The sequence below is a fragment of the Xiphias gladius genome, chromosome 24, assembly GCF_016859285.1.
Source record: "Xiphias gladius isolate SHS-SW01 ecotype Sanya breed wild chromosome 24, ASM1685928v1, whole genome shotgun sequence".
Taxonomy (NCBI): domain Eukaryota; kingdom Metazoa; phylum Chordata; class Actinopteri; order Istiophoriformes; family Xiphiidae; genus Xiphias; species Xiphias gladius.
Window position 1 is genome coordinate 26,078,367 of NC_053423.1, and position 19,027 is coordinate 26,097,393.

The following is a 19,027-nucleotide window of genomic DNA, read 5'->3' on the forward strand; positions in this document are numbered from 1 at the left end:
GAAGACCAGACTGCAGCAGCAGCTACAGCAGGTACATACAAACGTGTACGGTACACACAACACCCGATGAGTCTCGCTAACAAGTGACATAATCACAAATCCGGTCCATTTAATACAACATTCACTTACATAAGCACTGACACGTGCAGTGTATGTGAAAAGTCGACCTGCTGGAACAGCTTGATTTCTCTAAAATAAACCTGCAGTTGGTCAGTAACTAAAATTCCTAATAGGCAGGTCCCCTTGGTCCTACTTGGCTCCTCGTTACCAAGACCTGGGACCAGGGGGGTCCAGAATCTCTCCTCTCTAATAAGGTGCAGTAGGATCCTGTTGGATTTCTGCAGGTTTCAGGTCTCTGATTGTTCATTAGTCTATCAGGTTTTCAGTGGTACTGATACACAGTTTTTGGGACCTGTGACTTATGACATTTAGTATCCAGGTTAATGTGTTGTATAAGGAGCTAACACCCGGAACATCATCACATGATTAAATACTGTCTGTTTGTCTCGCAGCACGTCCAGCTGTTGACTCAGATTCACCTGTTGAGTTCACCTGTGGCCAAACTTCACAGTGAGGCTGAGACCACCAAACAGTTCCTGGTAACACACACACACACTAACCAGGGCTGTGGTCAACCAAAGAAAATCTGGGTCGACTGAAATCGTACCTGCTCTTCAACCAATCTACTGGTCGCAGAGGGAAAACAAATCTGAACGTTATCTCTAGAGGAACTAAATCGGAGACAGTGCACTGAGTGCACTCTACCTGGTAGCCTCATTAGCCTAAATGAATTGGAAATAAACAGAAAAAAAAAGTATTTGCAGCCTATTAAATCATTTTCATCTAATTATTTTATACTGAATGGTTAACAACAGACTCAGAGCCGACCAGCGAGCACCTTCCCATATTCATATGATTTCTGAAAACAGAACTATATCAGCTGCTGGTCCCAGCACAAGAACTGTTGAGGAATATTCGCTCAAAGCCTCAGGCGTTAAGCAGGAAAGTTGACAGAGCGTCCTAACAGAGATAAGTTAGCCTCCTCTTGTTAAATGATCTGCCATGTTGGTTGTTGAGCTGTGATATGAAAACTGCTGTTTGTAAAGTTTACACTCGACTTTTTGGTCTGTTTTAACAATATGCAGCCACACCGATGACTTCTTTTCACAGTGTCAATTAGTGTATGGCCGATGCTGAGGAAACGTTCAGCAAACATTCATTAAACGTTAAATAAGTTAGCCCTAGCAGTCTCCATCGGGTTGGGCGAGTTCAAAACACCCCCCATTTGGTCGGATGAGAGCATATCGACCGACTAGTCGACCAGGTGACCGGGAGACTACAGCCCTAACACTAACAGACTTCAGTTTTAATCAGAAGTTAAGATGGTTCAAAATAATTTAACAATAACCCCCCCCCCCCCCCACAGCTTGAGTTGGATGTGTTGGCTCAGAGAGCCGAGCTGCTCATGTCTTCAGCTCGTCCTGGTTTCTGCAGCGTCTTCAGATCCTCCAACCTGCAGGGGGCGCTGCAGCTGCTGGAGGAGCTGCGAGAGACTCCCATCAGCTACCAGCGACAACACCACCCACCTGACGCCAGAGGGCACAGTGAGTCCGCCTGCAGCTAGGAATCATGGGATGTCTCTCTTTTGTCTGATTTAAAAACTAGGAAAAGATCCAAATTTGCGAAAACAAGATGCAAACTTGTCCCGGCAAGATTCAAATATTTAGAGTTTCACACATAAAAGTGAAGAGAAGTGAAAAAATCTTAAAGCTGCCTCGATGTTTAAAGTGTGTGAATCAGCTGAAAACCCTGGAAACACTGAGGTCTGTGAGTATTAGCTTGTCTGTTGTGTATCTCTATATATCCAGTGCGTTGTTACCCCGTGATGCCGGCTGAACTGGCCTGGCTCTTTGCCACGCGTCCGGTCTTCCTCTACCCAGAGCTGCTGCCCTGTGCCAGCCTCGACCCAGCTCTGTACTGCCCCCGCAGGACGGCGGCATTCACTGCAGCTGAGGACTGGTAAACACACAAACACCTCAAACTACCGGTTTACATTTCTGTTCGGACTTTGTGTTTAACTGTGAGTTTGTGTTTCAGCCTCCTGGTTCTGGGTCTCAGGAACATGGAGGGGTCATGTGACCCAACTAAGCTGGTGTCTCAGTTCCTGCTGAGGAAGACTCTGGTCCAGGTCCGACGAAGAATCCTGCAGTGCTGCAGACCTGGTTTCCCCGACAACATCGTCAAGGCAACACAGTGGTGACACACTCCGCTCATTTCAGTATAAGTCTTTTAGACTCTGTGTGTTCACCTTCTTCTCTCCTCTGCAGGTGTTCAGATATCAGCGGGTGTTGTGGCCAATGCTGGTGGCCTGTGGTCCTGTTGATCCAGCAGAGCGACGCCCCCCGGTGGAAAGAGAGGAGAATGTCATGCCTCTGTGGCTGGTGGTAGGTGATAGGTAGACGTCAGTAATACACATCGGGTCCAGCCTTTTCTGTTCTCTAATTACAGATAATGATATAAAGTATATATATCCCCACACACTTACACAGTGGGTTCCAAACGTCTTAGACCACTTTCCTAGAACGGGCCGGTGGAGATCCTGTGTGGAGCTGGGACCTCCAGAAGGACAACCATCAATGCAGCACTCTAACGATCTGGACTTTATGTCAGAGTGGCCAGACGGAAGCTTCTCCCCAGTGAAAGTTTCCAGAAAAGCACCTGAAAGACACTCAGACTGAAAGAAACAAGAGTCTCTGGTCTGATGACAGCAAGATTGAACTGATTTAACTCCTCCCCCCTACCTGGCCTCAGTTCTAAGGGTCCTGTCTGGAGAAAACCAGACAGGACCCTTAGAACTGATTGACTTTCTTGAAGTCCCATCTCCACACTGGATCTCTGGAGCTCAGCCGGAGTGACCATCGGGTTCTCGGTCAACTCTCTTACCAACGGCCCTCGCCCGATTGCTCACTTTGGCTGGGTGGTCAGCTCTAGGAAGAGTCCTGGTTGTTCCACCCTTCTTCCATTGAGGAATTACAGACACCACTGTTCTCTGCTTAGCCTTCCCCAGATCTTTGCCTCAACACAGTCCTGTCTCTGAGCTCTGCAGGCAGTTCGCCCAACTTGATTCGGTTTTTGTTCTGATATGCATTGTCAGCTGTGACACATCATATAGGCATGTGTGCGCCTTTCCAGTTCATGTCCAATCAATTGCATTTACCACAGGTGGGCTCCAATCAGGGCGTAGCAACAACTCAGAGATGATCAAGAGAAATGGGAGACATCTGAGCTAAATGTCAAGTGTCATAGCGAAGCGTCTGAATACTATTAATAAATTTGCAAACAATTATAAAATTCTATTTTTTGCTTTGTCATCATGGGTTATTGAGTGTAGATTGATGAGGGCTGGGAAGTTGGTCTTGATGAGACGGAAACACCGGGACCTGCACTCAAAACTCGCTCTTTATCATATCAGCTTTTACTGTGGTCTGAAGAAATGCTGCTTTGACACAAATCTGAAACGAACGATGCTGTAACAGTGGAAACATCAGAGAGGGAACAGGGATCAGCAGGGCGGGGGCTCACCACTGGCCCCCTGTATGCAGACTGCTCCGTGCTTTCCAGAAGGAAACAGGAGGATGGAGATTTATCAAGTCAAATAAATTTGATGGGGAAGAGGATTGTGGGTCTGTTTGTTATGGAGCTGATAGCAGCTCAGAACAGAGAACACACTGAACTGTTAAAACTGGGCGACGTTTTCTTAACCTTCATTTTCCTTCACACACACAGAGGAGTCTTCCTGTCATCTACCCGACCATCAAACACTATAACACCCGGCCTGGCTCCGCCCCTGAGGTCCCGCCCCCCTACAGGGGGGGTCGACCCCGTCAGAGTCACCTGACCTTCCTCCGCTCCGCCTCCAACACCTACAGCTTCCCCCCAGGGACAAGATATCCCCCCCGCCTCCCCAAGCACCTTGACTTCAGACGCATCGGCTTTGTGCTCCTGCAGCAGCCCCTCCCCCCTCCTCCCGCTAACTCCTCCACCCTACCTGATGGAGAGGTGGACCCCTCCCCCCCCACACCTCCTTCTCCACAGAAACCCTGCTTCCCCCGTGCTCTCAGCCCCCCACGAGTCCTCCTCCACCGACTCCTCCTGACAAGGACTGATACCCCCACTGACATCATCACCACCTCCACCGTTCCTATGACAACCACAGAGCAAATCAGATGCCACTATCAAACCCTTGCCGGCCTGCGGAGGAGGGGGAGGAAGAGGAGGTTGTCTTCTTCACCTCCTGAAGAGGAGAAAACCACCCTGAACAGAGGAGGAGCGACTAGTGATGAAGAGGCACTGACTCTTCTTCCTCCTGAAGGCCTCACCCCCTCTCAGGTGGAGGTGGAGGAGGACGATGATGTCGTCAGGAAGAACGAAGAGGGGAGAAAGGAGGAAGTGGAAGAAGAGGACGAGAGTGAAGTCCTCCTGGCTCTCTCTGAATCATCGTCCAGCGCCGCGGGAAGTGTCGCCCATGACGATGACCTGGCCAACCTTAAGGACGCAGAGTCAGAGAGTGAACAGGAAGTGACACTGACACCATCCAGAGCAGCAGAAGAAGGCGGCGCTGATAATGATGATGACGATGACGATGATGGAGGGACATCTTCAGATGAATCCGGAGTGTCCGTCCTCCAACTGCAGGTCTGTCAGACCAAATCAAACGTCTCAATATTTCAGTCCAAATGTTTTGGATTTTTACAGATATTTTTGTGCCTGTCGCTGAGCATTGGGGTTTAAACAATAAATGCTACAGATATGAAGACAGTCATACACTAATTGATTATCAATTCATCGTTTCAGTCATTTTTCAAGCATAAATGCCAAACGCTGTCTGATCTGAGACGTTTCTGTCAGTTAACTGAACATCTTCATCGTTGGGTTTTGGACTGTTGGTCTGGGAAAACAAATAGTTTGAAGATTCCACCTTGAGTTTTCTGATAGTTTATAGACAAAATGATTAAATGACTAATCAAGGAAATAATCAGTAAATTAATCAAAAAAGAAAACCATCATTGGGTTCAGCCGTGCAATAAAGTTGAATATTTTGTGTCTTTGTCTGTGTAGGAGAGACTGTTGTCAGAAGGAACTGAGGAGGAGGAGGATGGAGATGATGAGAGGCAGTTGGAGGACGTGGCGTTTGCTCAGGATTATCTCCACAGAGTAAGAAGAACACTGCTCAGCCATCTGTCCCTCTTTGTTCACCACCGCTTTTTTGTCAGTATATTTGTTTGACTTTCTCGTATTAACTGTCGGTTGATAAAAAGCTGGGAGCAGATGCTGATTAAAATGTGAAAACGTACAGATGTTTTAGTGTAATAGAGCAGCGGCTCCACGATGAATCTGAGGGGTCACGAGACAATTGAATGTCTGATACAGAAAACTCACCAGATTTCTGATGTTAGTGAAACACCGGCTCCTGGTTTTTGGCAGATGAGGTCCAGTTTGGAGAACTGCTGCTGCTGATCAGTTATTTCTCTGTGAGCTCTTTGTGGCAACATCAGGTTTCTTAAAGGACAAACTGACCTGCTGTCAGTCCCAACCTGATTTCCCTCTGATGATGCAGGATGACATCACCTAAACTGTTCAATCTATGAGTTACCTGTCAGTCCATGTGACTTCATATCTGTCTGAATCTCAGTTCCTGAGGGGATCAGATCTTCCAAAGTCCCCCTCTATCTAGTCTTTGGACTGGACCACAAGAACTGAACCAGGTGTGAACCGGACCTGAACAGGATGAACCACTCAGTCGGCAGTTTCACTTTGAAAGTTTCCTAATAATCAAATTTAAATCACTGTTGTTGTAATTACCATCTGAAATCAGGGTTGAATATCTTCATTACCTGAATAAATCAGGGTGACTCTCTGTTTCCTGATTGGTCCAGAGAGCTGATGATACGCTCCTTTGCATTTACAGTACCATAATCATGTTTTTGTTTGCACTTCCTGCTTCTTGTGCAGGTGTGTGAAGTGGTGCAGGTGTCTCCAGACCTCTCTGAACAGCTGCTGCGGGTGTTGGATCAGTTTTCAGCAGGTGGGCCCCTGGGGGCCTCCGGGGCCCCGGAGCTTCTCTATGACAGGCTGAGCTGTGTGCTGCAGCCCTGGCCTCAGCTGCTAAGAGACTTTGCTGCCTTCTTGAACCCAGGACAGGCTCGCCGCTGTGGGCTGGTGAGTGACATCGCTCTGACATCGCTCTGACATCACTCAGGTACAGGCTGAACCCGTGGTAACTTCTGTCGTATTTCTCTGCCAGTTCTTGGAGCAACAGCTGTTTGAACGCAGCCGGCAGTTTCTACGGCAACTGGGGCAGAGCCTGGGAGAAAACTCCTCCGTCTACCAACAGGTGGTGTCGGTGCTGCAGGGAAGCCCCACACCCCCACCTGAGGACATGGACAAGGTAGACCTCGAAGAAATCCGCTGATCATCAGTTTAAAAGAATTTCCAAATCAAATTTGTAAACAACTAACAACAGCTTTCCCATTAGAGTCAGGTCATTACATTAGAATAAAATCCAGATTAAATAATAAGAATTTAAGTCACAGTTTATTTTTCCTGCTTTATCTCTGGCTGCATCTGAACTTCTTGTCTTCGCTCTCAGATCTCGTGGCTCCTCAAACACCACCCCAACCTGCATGAGTTCTTCCAGCAGCTTCACGCCCACTCGTCAGCCATAGCAACCGGCTCTGTGACCACAAAGGTGAACTCCGTTTTCCAGAATTCTCCTGAAAGTAACAGGAAGGGAGTCCACCGTCAGACGTCTGAAGAGAGCGAGACAGGAAGTGACAGAGAGGAGGAGGAGGAACGACCGGTTTGTGCCCAAAACATCTCGATGACCTCCACTGGAGAGAAAGTCGTCGTCTGGACCCGGTCAGAACAAAAACACAGAAACACACAGATGATCAGTTCCCTGATAGTTCCCTGATAGTTATCTGACAGGCTCTGAGGTGATGAGGTCTGCAGCACAGTTACAGTTCAGACTCTTTAATAAGGTGCAGCGGTGATGTTTCAGCACAAAGCTCAGTTTTCACCAGAGTGAGAGGAGGCCCGGCTGATAATGTCACGGCTTCTGTACACACACGTCATAAAAACGTCTAATGAACCATCAAAATTCCAATGAAACATCACAGAGAAATCATCCAAACATTATAGAACATCATGACAAGCGTACTAGACCACAAAAAGAACATTAGAGAATATGGAAAAACCACATAAAACATCATGTTCCTCTTTCAGTGAGGCTGACCGCGCCATCCTGACCGCCTGTCAGCAGAGAGGAGCCAATAGGAAAACCTTCAGACAGGTGTCCGCCCACCTGGGAAACAAGACCACCCAACAGGTGAGAGGGGGCAGAGCTGTGGAAGACTGTGGAAGAGTAGTAGACTGTTAACACGATTCAAAGCTGAAGTGACGACCTGACTCTTTTATGTTTCCTCTAGGTGAGTCTTCGTTTCCATGACCTGATGAATCTTTTCCAAACTGCATCTCAAAAGTCCACTTCCTGTTCCTCAGAAGGCCAGCCAATCGGAAGGCAGGAAGCGGCCCCTGACTAATTGCTGGACCAATCGTAGATGAGCTTGCAATCAACCACAGAGTGGACTTCAGGGCCGAGATTCTGAACTGAGACCAGATCTGCTGTTTTGGGGCTGAACCTGTGAAGTTTATACACAAACAGGTTTCATTAGAACCAGAACCGACTTCAGAACTGGTTTAAACTGTTCTGAGTTCAAGAACATCAGCCTAGAAATCAGCTATGTTGATTGTAGACTCCACCAGATGATTCTAAAACACAAAGGAACGACTCCAGAATCCACATGAATGATTCTAGAGTTGTCCATGTTCCCACATGTACTGTTTCTAGAACATGTTTAAAGTTATTCTAGAGTTCTTCAGAGGGCCCCAGACTTTGAAGCAAATCATTTCAGTATAAAGACTCTTGAACTGATCTATCAGAATGACTAAAAGCTTCCATTTCAACAGCTTCTCTAGATGTGACCCTAGAACTGACTAATAGTGTTCTGTATTCAGGAGCGAGATTCTAGAAGTCGCCTGGACGGGTCGAGATTTAATCAGAACTATGTTAAATTTACATTAATCTGTTCTGAAGTTTTTACCAGTTAGTATTTGTTTGTGACCAATCAGAGTAGAGTTCACCCCCAGGCTGCTGACACTGATTTTTATTTATATTTGTTATTTATTTTTAATTTATCTGCTCTGACCTCATCAAGATGACACTGGGGGGCGTGCCGGGGGCGGAGTCTCGGCAAATCACAGCGAGGTCAGACCACTCCACAACAAGAAGGAAACACTAGAAACCAGCTAAGGTCTAATGAAATACACTGAAGATTTGCAGCCTGAAACCGGTCACATGACACAGGTGACCAGCTGCAGGTGTTAACAGGGTTCAACGTGTTCTGCTCACAACTCAGACCACGTCCACATGAAGCCGCCTGACTTTGAAAAACTCGATCTGTGTCACCACTGAAGGAGTCCGTCAGTCTCTCAGTCATCGTTGACGTCTTCAAATCTCTGGTTTTATCCAAAACCTAAAGAGATTCAGTTACTGTGACAGAAAACAGAGAAGAACAAAAAATCCTCCTATTTAAGAAGATGTCAACAATCACTTCAGCTTTAGAGAAGAGCTTTGTTTAATAGTTAAATGAGGAGGAAACATCAGATTTACATACTTTGCATCTATAAACTCTTTCTGTTCTTATGAATCTGTCTCTGCTCACTTTAAATCCATAAAACTACACATTTATTCCATTTTAAGACTGAACTTGATGATCGATTATTCTCGCTGTGACAGGCTCAAATATTGATCTTCAGACAAATCCAAGTAGCTGTTCAGAGTTAGTTCTGTAAAACCTCTGTCGAGAAATAAAATTTAAAAACACATTTTAATATTTGAGTTTATTTAATTTTACACTTTGCACTAAAAAGCAAAACGTCTCATTTATCGTTTTTCTTTTTGCAGCTTCTGAGACTTTTTTCTTTAGATTTTCAAGAAGTTTATTCCTCCCATGATGCATCGGGATTAACCCACCTTATTCCCACGATTCCTAGCGGCCTTACATGCCTGATGTAACAATGTTCTGTGAAGGTTTTATAGAAAATGTTTGTGTATTCATATTGAATACATTTCAATGGAAGTCGACTCTTTGATTCAATAAAAACATTTTTACGTTTTTCAAACTGCTTCATTGATTTTTGTTTATAATCAGATGAATTAATGTGAATTTATTTTTTTCTATTTTCTTTATTAAGTTTTAAACAAAAAAAGGGAAGAAAAGTCTCATCAGCCCTGAAGAAATAAACCGATCAACAAGTTTCTCGTCCCACGTAAATGTTGTAAGAAGTGATTTGAATATAGAAAAGGTTTTTATTGACCAAACATTTCTACACAAAGACCACTTTTGTACATTCACGGATCTCTTCCCCCTCAGAGGGGAACTTTTTTGCTTTTGTCCAGTTTAAAACTAAATACGGCCTCTCTAATTCACATATCTCCCAGTTTTAAATTTGTTAATAAGACATAATGTTTAATGTAACAGTCGTGATTGACACGTCAATGGGCTAATGAGACGATTACATCGCATCACCTCTAACCGCTGTGCACCAATCAGCGAGTAGAATTCCGGTATTTTCTCTTTAGGTCCCGCCTTTCCTTTGACAGGTGGAGAGAGCACGGATTGGTCAAGTTAGCTTCAGTTGGTTAGGTTAATGCCGGAAATACAATTATTTGGCCTTCAGAATAGAGCACTATATATCTCCAGTGGCAGGGGAGGGTCATTTAGTCTCTCAGGTGTATGTGGAAGAGCGACATGTTACGATTACTCGAGTTTGTCTTTATAATTGTTTCACTCTGAGACTTCGCAATAGGTCTGCTCAACTTCTGTTACAAATAATGATTTTAGTTTGGAAGTCCTGACCGGAAACGGTAGTACTTTCGTCTACCTTAACTGTGATGAAGAGGGTCTCCTCGGTCTGTAACGGTCACTGTCTCCGTAATATTTTTTAATTTTTCCAGCTGAAATCATTCATCTTTTCTCTCCATCATGGCGGCCGCTGCCCGCCTCCTTCCCGCTGTCACGCTGGCGCTGTTGTCCTGTTTTCCCGCTGCGGTGTCCTCGCGCAGAGACGTGCTCGAGCTCGGGGACGCGGACTTCGACTACCTGGCAACGGAGCACGAGACCATGCTGGTGAAATTCTACGCTCCATGGTAACGGAGGGGACGTTAGCATTAGCATCGTTAGCTCAGAAAACACGGTGTTAAATGCATTTCTGTTGTGAAGCAGATAATGGCGGACTGATGGACTGTTGTGTGTTAACTTGTCCTCCCTCATCTCTCATTTCATTCTCCTCTTCCGTTCATCATCTCTCCTTCTTTCATTCCTCTGTCTTCCCCACTTTTACTTCTCCTTCCATTCCTTCGTCCCTAATTCTTTTCATCATCACCTATTTCTGTCTTTACTTTCTTCCCTTCTTTCGTCCTTTATTTTGTTATCTCCTTCCTTCCCTTCTTGATTCCTTCTTTCCTCATATGTTTCCTTATCTCCTTCCTTCCCCTCCTCCATTTCTTCATCTCCTTTCCTTCTTCTATCCTTACCTTCTTTTTTCTTCCTTTTTATCTCCCTCTATTCCTCGTCCCATTTCATTTTTTCATATTCTCTCCTTCTTTCCGTCCTTTCTTCCTACACTTTTTCATCACCTTCAATGCTTCCTCCCCTCCTTCCTTTCCTCTTTAATCGCTATATGTCCCTCCTCCCCATTTCTTATTAATGTCTTCGTTTCTTCCTACCTTTAATCTATCTTTTCTTCACCTCTTTCTATCCTTCCATGCCCCCCCCTCACATTTCTTCATCTCTTCCTGACAGGTGTGGTCACTGTAAGAAATTAGCTCCAGAGTTTGAGAAGGCAGCGACCAGACTGAAGGGAACCGTCAGGTTAGCAAAGGTAACATCTTCATCTTCAACATCATCATTATTATTATTATTATTTATATTATTATTGTTTATTGGTAAACGGACCGCACTTATATAGTGTTTTGTTGACCGCTCAAAGCGTTTTACACAATGTGCCACATTCACACAGAGCTTTTCTATACACACACACTTACACACTGATGATGCATGGGGGGATTCAGTATCTTGCCCAAGGACACTTCAAAATGCAGACTGGAGCAGCCGGGGATCGAACCATTGACCTTCTGGTTAGTGGACGATCCGCTCGACCTCCTGAGCCACTGTGGCCCTTATTATTATTATTATTATTATTATTATTATTATTGTTGTTGTTGTTGTTGTTGTTGTTGTTGTTGTTGTTGTTGTTGTTGTTATTGTTTTTGTTATGAACAATAATGATAATTTAGCACATGCTAACACTGTGTCAGAACACACAACAGCTGTTGTGTCAAAGTCTGTTCACCCATCAGCCGGTCTTTCCCTCCCATTAGAATAGTGTTTTCATATAGCCCCCCACCCTTGGTGGTTAGGGTTAGGTTCGGTCGGGATCTGCTTTATGCCTGGAGCGGCTGTTTTCTCGGAAGAAGGAAATGTGTGTGTTCTAATCGAGGAGTGACGAGCTATTCCGTCAATTTAGAAGAACATCTTTCCCACTTTGATATTACACATGAATTCACCGAAAGCCCAGACGTCCCAGTTTTCCACCAGCACTTAAAGGCAGCACGCACATGTGGATCCGTGTGGAGCTGGAAACTGTGAAAAGACTCTTAGAACTCTCCAGAAAATGTACCCGGATCTGTGCATGTCAGGCGATCTGTGCACGCACATTTAACAAACCGTCAATAAAAACAAAAGATTGTCACATATATTTTTAGACATCTGTTTACACAGGAAGCTTTCGAAAGCGTATATGATCAGATCTGTGAAGTTGAAGGTAAGGCTGTGATGTGTGCATCTGTAAAACTGTTTCACATGTGTTCAGATTGCTTGATATTTGTGTTTGGATCGGAACACGTATTCGTGAGGACCCAGAATTACACACACACATCGTTGTACGCATTTGTAAATGTTTTTTTGATCTACTAATGACCATTTGTGACAATTCTGAGTCTAATCTCTCTCCATACAAACGTCCAGAGAAACAAACACATCAGGTGAACGATTCTGTCCATCAGATTCAATCAGGTGTCATGTGATCAAAGAAGTCAAAAATCACAACTTTATTTGATGTTTAATTGTTCTTAATTCTAATGAGTCTTGAGTCTGTGACTCGTCATACACATCAGCAGTTTTACATTCTGATAAAGACGAGTTCAGTATAAATAAAGTCAAATTTTAAAGGTTTCACAGAGTGGAGTTGCAGACACACCTGTCTCTCCTCACCTGTCTGTCTCATCCGTCTGTCTCACCTGTCTCTCCTCGCCTGCTTCAGGTAGACTGTACGGTTCACTCAGAGACCTGTGGTCGTTTCGGGGTCTCTGGTTATCCCACTTTGAAGATCTTCAGGAACGGAAGAGACTCCGCCCCCTACGATGGACCTCGCACCGCAGGTTAAAAAACACACATATACGCACAAACAAATAAAACAAAAACACAAACAGAGTTTGATACTGTGTAAAACGTGTGTTCAGATGGGATCTATCACTACATGAAGAAGCAGACCGGTCCAGACTCAGTTCACCTGAAGACTGAGGAAGACCTCCAGTCCTTCATCAACCACTACGATGCCAGTATCGTAGGTCTGACACTGGGATGCGTCCTGTTACGTTACATGACTTTATGTGAATTTACTTCCCATGACTTTACTTAATGGTTCTCTACATCCTGGTGTGTGACTTTAATGCAAACTGTTTTGTTACATACTTTTCCTTATGTTAATTTTATGTTTCATTACGTCAGTTCATCTCACATTACATCAAACTACTTTATGTTACATTATTTATATACTGTATATGTGACATTGCTTTACTTTATGATGTTACAATATTAAGAAGTTACTTTACATGACTTCATGTCATGTTTACTTGATTATACATTACATGATGTTTGGGTATTTAACTTGGCATTATGTCAGTTTACATTATGTGCGGTTGCATTGTGTATTGTTACTTTATTTTACTTTACAGACACGACATGACATTACGGTATATGTTACCTCAAAAGTGACATGTGACCTCATGCGATGTTATTTTACGTTATGTTACTCACAGGGCCTTAGGCAAGGTGACGTGGCCCAACCCGTGTTTCTGTGTCTCAGGTGTGTTTTCAGGTGCCGACAGCTCTCGTCTGTCAGAGTTTCTGAAAGCTGCGGGTCTGTTGAGGGAACAGTTCAGATTCGCTCACACCACTGATGTGAGGCTGGGGTCTGAGTACGGAGTTCACTCTGAGTGAGTTGAAACATATCATTTCTGACCATCGACGTGATTTTAACTGTATAGTTTTGAATGAATAAGTCTGTGGTCCTGTACTGGTGGTCTGTACAGGATCAAGCTTCAATCAGACATCATCACAAACGGATCCCGAGTCTGGAAAAAACCGGATCAAACGGTGCCGTGACTGGTTGCCTGCTTTCATTTACCGCAGTGCACACAGGGTTGAGTTTTCAAACAGTCAGACGGACTTATGTTCCCTCACTTAGCTGTTACTGATGCTTTCAGCCCTGTCCCATGGCCTTCTTCAGCAGGTCAGTACCTTAACGGGCCCTCAAACAAAGTTCCATACTTATGTCACATGATAGGTTATATAAGTTACACCTGCTGAAGAAGGCAAAGGAATAAAGCCAAAAGCATCGGTAGTGGCTAAGTAAGTGCACCTTGAGTGTAGAGGTTTTTTGTTACGGTGCGGTGTATATGTTTCTCTCACGTTACATTACGTTATGTGACCTTCCTTTGTGTTACGTTACTTTAAGTTATATATATCTGCCCTTTACTGTCTTTGTCCAGAGTTTTAGAAAAGAGCAAAAGTCAGCGTTTGTGGGTTTGACGACCATCTTTCACGTGTCCTTTAGGAGTGTGATGTTGTTCAGACCTCCCAGACTGGCCAATAAGTTTGAGGACAGCGTCGTCTTCTTCAGAGATTACCTGACCATCGGATCTCTGAGGCGCTTCATCAGAGATCATATGTAAGTTTTCTCGTCCACGTACAGTCAGTCTGGTCTTAGACGAACTGCAGCCTCACTCTGACTGTTTGTCTTTTCCGTCTACCTGTCTCTTCCTCTCTGTAGTTATGGTCTGTGCCCTCACATGACTCTGGAGAACAGAGATCGTCTGAGCATTCGTGACCTGCTGACGGCATACTATGACCTCGACTACCGTCACAACACCAGAGGGTCCAACTACTGGAGGAACAGGTAACATGCACATACATTACGGGTGAACACATACAGGTAAAGCGACAGGAGGAGAGAGGAGAGAGACGAGAAAGCACAAGACTACGAGAGAGAGGCCTTCAATGTCTTCCAAAAAGCAGCGTGCAGTCGGCGTCACATTTCAGATGTCTATGGTTTGTTAACAGCTCTACCAAATAGGGATTTTTTCCTCTAAACTTCTAACACGGTTTCATTTCTTCTCTTCTTGAGAGAAGAAGAAGCTGAATTAGTAACAAGCATTGATGGGATACGAACGCTTATTGATGGAGAGGGAGAGGAGGAGAGAGGAGCTCGTTGCATCATGGGAAGTCCCCCGGCAGTTTAGACCTATAGACGAGCCCGGGCCAGCCCTAACTATAAGCTTTATCAAAAAACCAGGTCAAAACCCAGTATCTGGCTGGACTGGCCTTTACCTGTCTGCTTCTCTCCTGCTCTCTCTGTGTTCACATGTGCAGTAATTTAATGCAGCTGAATTCCCAAAAAATCTGTTCTCATTGACATGTTTTTCTGTTTCTGTTGTCAGACAAGGGAACGAGTATGAAACAGTGACTGAAACGCAGCACATTAAGACGACATGTTAACCAGCAGTCGCTTCCAACCCGTCTTTTAAAAAGTGTCTAGCAACCCTGCATACAGGTAAAACCATACCACCTGTCTGTTACCTGAGGAGTTGTCTTCTCGCCAGGGTCATGAAGGTGGCGTCAAAATACATTGGGCGGGGCCTGACGTTCTCAGTAGCCAATAAGAAGGACTTCCTGTCTGAGCTGGAGGACGACTTCGGTTTGGGGACGTCAGACGGAGGAGAGCTGCCGTTCGTCACGATCCGGACCAAACTGGGCCACAAGTACACCATGAGAGAGGAGTTTACGTACGTAACCAGACCGAACCAGGCCGAACTGGGCCAAAAGAAGTCAGAATCAGACTGAACCAGGCTAAAGTTGTCTGAGCATATGAAATATTTTGAACGTGTCTGTGTTACTCTGCTCACCTGTGTGATATCATACATGCTGAACCAATCAGTGTACAGTGATAACACCTTTACAGGTTGTTTCAGGAACCAGATAAGAAACCAGACTACTGAAGTTAATGTGTGTGTTTCAGGAGGGACGGCCAGTCTTTGGAGAGGTTTCTAGACGATTACTTTGCAGGTCGACTAAAACGTTACGTCAAGTCTGAGCCCATCCCCGAGAGAAACTCTGCCGCTGTCCAGGTGGGACAGCCTGAGATGTTTTCTGTGCGTTTTCTACCTTTATTCCGTCATCTGTAATCTCCGTGGTCTCTGACCCCTCTGTGGTTCTTTCCTGCAGGTGGTTGTTGCTGAGACTTTTGACAATGTCGTTAATGATCCAGATAAAGATGTTCTGATCCAGTTTTACTCTCCTTCCTGTCCACACTGCAAGAAACTGGATCCGGTCTACAGAGAGCTGGCTGACACGGTACATCGTCATCATTGTCTTCGTCATCATCATCAGTTAGTGAGCATACCATATCAGAGGACTGTAAGACCACATTACCCATTGGCTCTGTTGCTTCCTTCCCTTCAGTCCATCAGCAGAATCACTAGAAGCTTTTATCTGTGTGCTCTGGAAGAACAGCGCCCCCTGTCTGAGATTTGTCCCGAATTCTCTCTCTCGCGCGCGCACACACACACACACACACACACACACACACACACACACACACACACACACACACATTAAAAATCGGAGGGAGTTTCAGGATTTAAGGTTTGACTTCTGGGCGCCGTGACAGCAGGTCTTGGTCCGGCACCACAGCGGCTCCTCCACACTCTCCCTGTGTGCTAGCTTCAGGTACTGTGGTCAGGTAGGGCGCCACAGTGGACTGTCTTGTTGGGGCCAGGTGATGTTGCATTTTACTTTGTGTCGGTTTGTGTTCCAGTAAGTGAGGTCGCTTTGTTTTCGTGTCGTACTCTTGTTGAATCTGCTGGTTCTGGTCTCACTCTGGTACTGATGTAGATTGTGAAACCCTCTCTCCGTCTGTCTCTCAGCTGTACTCTGATCCAGACATCATCATCGCCAGGATGAACGCTGTCGATAACGACGTCCCGCTGGGCTACGATGTCCAAGGGTGAGCACAGAGTTTTTATATGTGGAGACTTGAAAGCATCAAGTCAAAGAAGCGTGCCTTTATTTCTTTACGTCCCTCGGTCTCTGTCCTCAGGTATCCGACCATTTACTTTGCTCCAGTGGGTAAAAAGGACGAGCCCTTACGATACGAGGTAACACGCAGCGTCCGAGCATTAAAGTAAAACTGCTTTATTCCAACTCTGGTCTTACTTGGTAAAAGTCAGGGGGGGTCATTCCATCAGGTCACGTCTCCTCTGTGTTCACAGGGGGGTCGAGAGCTCAAAGACTTCCTGAAGTTCCTGAAGCGCGAGGCGAGTCACAGTCTGGTGTTCAGCGGGTCGAAGGACGAACTCTGACGCATTTTCATCCACCAGTCAGGTCGGACTACAGGGACACAACCAGCTGGTTTCCATGACAGCGAACATTTAGGGGGAGGACGAGACAGGAGTCCCGATCCTGCTGACAGACCTGCACCTAAATCTGGACCTGAATCAGAGACAGGAAGTGATGATTACCACAGAAACACCAGTCCTTCATCATGTCATGCATGACATGAGCAGACTGTCAGCTGACTGATTTTAAAATGATTTGTTTGTTTTGTTTATTTATTTTTGGAGTCATGTTGGTCAGCGTTCACCCATCGTTCAGTCTTAAAGGGCATTCTGGGAAATGTAGTGAATAGATGACTGACAGCGGATACCCACGTGTATGTCTGAGAGTTCTTTACAATCGTATCACAATAAATCAGCCGCAGTTTGTTTTTTAACAAACAAACATTTTTACTTAAGAATCTCAAGGTTTGATTTCCAATAATAAACTTTATTTATTTGGCATCAAAACAATGTTACAAAAAACAAAATTAAACCAAATCACAATTAAATAGAATACAGCAAAATAAATGATAAGATTTAAACAAATAAAACGTTGGGCCAACATTAATAAAAGCATCCTCAAAAGAGAAGGTTTATTTCTTCATAGTTTCTTATTTCTAAAACAAAAGAAAAAACAACTTACATTGATAAAATAGCAGATAAAAATTTCCAGATTTCCACAACAGTTTGTTGTTGTTTAAAAAAAAAACAAAAAAAAACAGCCCTGAGATTTTTTTGATACTAGACAAATGGCATAAAATAAGTCACTACGTTCGGCAGATTTCAATATTACTACTAAAATATACAATAAAATGAATTAGTACATGAGAAGATGTTAATGTTATTGAAAATGAAATGTGAAGTGAAATGAAATGTTATTTAGTTTATTTTTATTTTTATTTCATTCTGAAAGCATCAAGGTTTCAGCTCTGCTTTCCTGTTGACCTGAGATCAAAAGAGGAGTAACTGATGTTTATTTTAGTTTCTGAGAAATCTTCCGATTGTTTTCTCAGAGTCCAAATGCTTCAAAACGTCGTGTTTTGTCCCAAACTCAGAGATTCAGTTACTGTGATAGAAAACAGAGAGAAGCAGAGAATCTGACAGACTGGAGAAACCGATGGTGGATGGAGACACATAGTTGAAATGATTTCTCCCTTCTCAAAATGGTTAACCAGTCTGTCAGGTAATTGACGAGTTGTGGGTCTTTAATGAGCGCTCACTGTTGGTTCAACCTGACAAAAAAAAATCAAACCTCTAACTGCTGCTAAAGAACCAACATTAGTGAATTAGACTAGTTTTAGATCGAAGTTAAACCACATGGTGACACTTCTTCAAATGCAGCGATGTGAAATTTACTTTGTGTTGCTCAAGTTGTCGTCAAATTCCTTCAGGAAAAGTCTGAGGCTTAAGGGTTGACGGTAAAATAAAACACAGTAAGTCGTGCAGGAGAGAATTTCATTTCAAAATAAAACCCGCTACACACACGTAGTTCTTAAAAACTAGGAATTTCATTGATTTTTATTTTATGCAAAAATAGTGCAACTTCATTATCCGTGGATTTTATATTTTGTGTTTCTGAATGACAGACTATTTATGAATTTGAACGTTGGGCAGCATTTGAACATTCGGTAACAAACTGAGGGAGAAATCTATCCCGATCCTTATTACTGTAGGAGAGGCTGTTTTACTGTTGACACTGAGGCCGGTGGGCAGCACTGTCGCCTCACAGCCAGAAGATTCTGGGTTTGAGGCCCGGTTCAGTCGGGGCCTTTTCTGAGGAGCTTGCGTGACCCCCCCGTGAAGCGGTACAGCTAATGTATGGATGGATGTTTACACTGAAGACGAGCTCTGCTAAGAATATTTAATAAAAATAAAACTGACTGATATCAACCTGAGCTTGTTTAATGATTTAACATAGGAGCAGTTTGTGAGCCTCTTTCTGCAGGTAAATAAAATGGAAATGATAAAAAAAAAACCAAACTGTTGAAGAAGCATTTTCAACTCTTACAAATGTTCACATCATCATTTTAAACACAGTTTGGTTTTTTAAACTTCAGTCTTCTGCCACTTGACTCATGGTGGCTACAAGAAGGTATTTGGTTTCTTCATGAAGTACTTTAACTACTGATACTGTAACTGCATGAAGTATTTTGGTACATTTTGTTGTTGATACTAATGTACTTTTACCAA

The 19,027-nt window shown here is 44.2% G+C and overlaps 2 protein-coding genes across 5 annotated transcripts in view; both read left to right on the forward strand.

Annotated features, from left to right (window-relative positions):
- The window catches only part of gon4la (gon-4 like a), a 20,039-nt gene extending 10,838 nt beyond the window's left edge, over positions 1-9,201 (forward strand). Inside the window, exons 14-26 of one of the 2 annotated variants that reach the window (XM_040122113.1) lie at positions 1-31; positions 513-599; positions 1,427-1,604; positions 1,869-2,019; positions 2,098-2,245; positions 2,328-2,444; positions 3,787-4,695; positions 5,119-5,268; positions 6,013-6,219; positions 6,305-6,448; positions 6,650-6,918; positions 7,285-7,387; positions 7,488-9,201. The exon at positions 1-31 is cut by the window's left edge and continues 159 nt beyond it. In XM_040122113.1, the coding sequence (XP_039978047.1) occupies positions 1-31; positions 513-599; positions 1,427-1,604; positions 1,869-2,019; positions 2,098-2,245; positions 2,328-2,444; positions 3,787-4,695; positions 5,119-5,268; positions 6,013-6,219; positions 6,305-6,448; positions 6,650-6,918; positions 7,285-7,387; positions 7,488-7,601 (2,608 nt within the window). In that variant the 3' untranslated portion in view covers positions 7,602-9,201. The remainder of the gene's footprint in view (positions 32-512; positions 600-1,426; positions 1,605-1,868; positions 2,020-2,097; positions 2,246-2,327; positions 2,445-3,786; positions 4,696-5,118; positions 5,269-6,012; positions 6,220-6,304; positions 6,449-6,649; positions 6,919-7,284; positions 7,388-7,487) is intronic. The other variant, XM_040122114.1, reaches the window with a different exon arrangement.
- Positions 9,202-9,818: 617 nt separating this feature from the next.
- pdia8 (protein disulfide isomerase family A, member 8) lies at positions 9,819-18,745 on the forward strand. Of its 3 annotated transcripts, none has more exons than XM_040122151.1 (14): positions 9,819-9,930; positions 10,079-10,270; positions 10,926-11,004; positions 12,445-12,562; positions 12,644-12,751; positions 13,270-13,399; positions 14,020-14,133; positions 14,236-14,361; positions 15,065-15,247; positions 15,481-15,589; positions 15,687-15,815; positions 16,388-16,467; positions 16,561-16,618; positions 16,733-18,745. In XM_040122151.1, the coding sequence occupies exons 2-14, from the start codon at positions 10,107-10,109 to the stop codon at positions 16,820-16,822; spliced, it is 1,488 nt and encodes a 495-aa protein (XP_039978085.1). In that variant the 5' UTR covers positions 9,819-9,930; positions 10,079-10,106; the 3' UTR covers positions 16,823-18,745. The 3 variants fall into 3 exon arrangements, with proteins under 3 accessions (XP_039978085.1, XP_039978086.1, XP_039978087.1); XM_040122153.1 differs by lacking the exon at positions 9,819-9,930 and adding an exon at positions 10,011-10,033 and having other exon boundaries at positions 10,187-10,270; XM_040122152.1 differs by lacking the exon at positions 9,819-9,930 and having other exon boundaries at positions 9,985-10,270; positions 16,561-16,644.
- The last annotated feature ends 282 nt before the right edge of the window (positions 18,746-19,027 follow it).

Bases quoted from the DNA above. Each gene is read 5' to 3' on its own strand.
- pdia8 (XM_040122151.1), top strand. From the start codon at position 10,107: ATGGCGGCCGCTGCCCGCCTCCTTCCCGCTGTCACGCTGGCGCTGTTG. The intron at 10,271-10,925 runs GTAACGGAGGGG...TCTTCCTGACAG, and splicing joins GTGAAATTCTACGCTCCATG to GTGTGGTCACTGTAAGAAAT. The intron at 14,134-14,235 runs GTAAGTTTTCTC...TCCTCTCTGTAG, and splicing joins CGCTTCATCAGAGATCATAT to TTATGGTCTGTGCCCTCACA.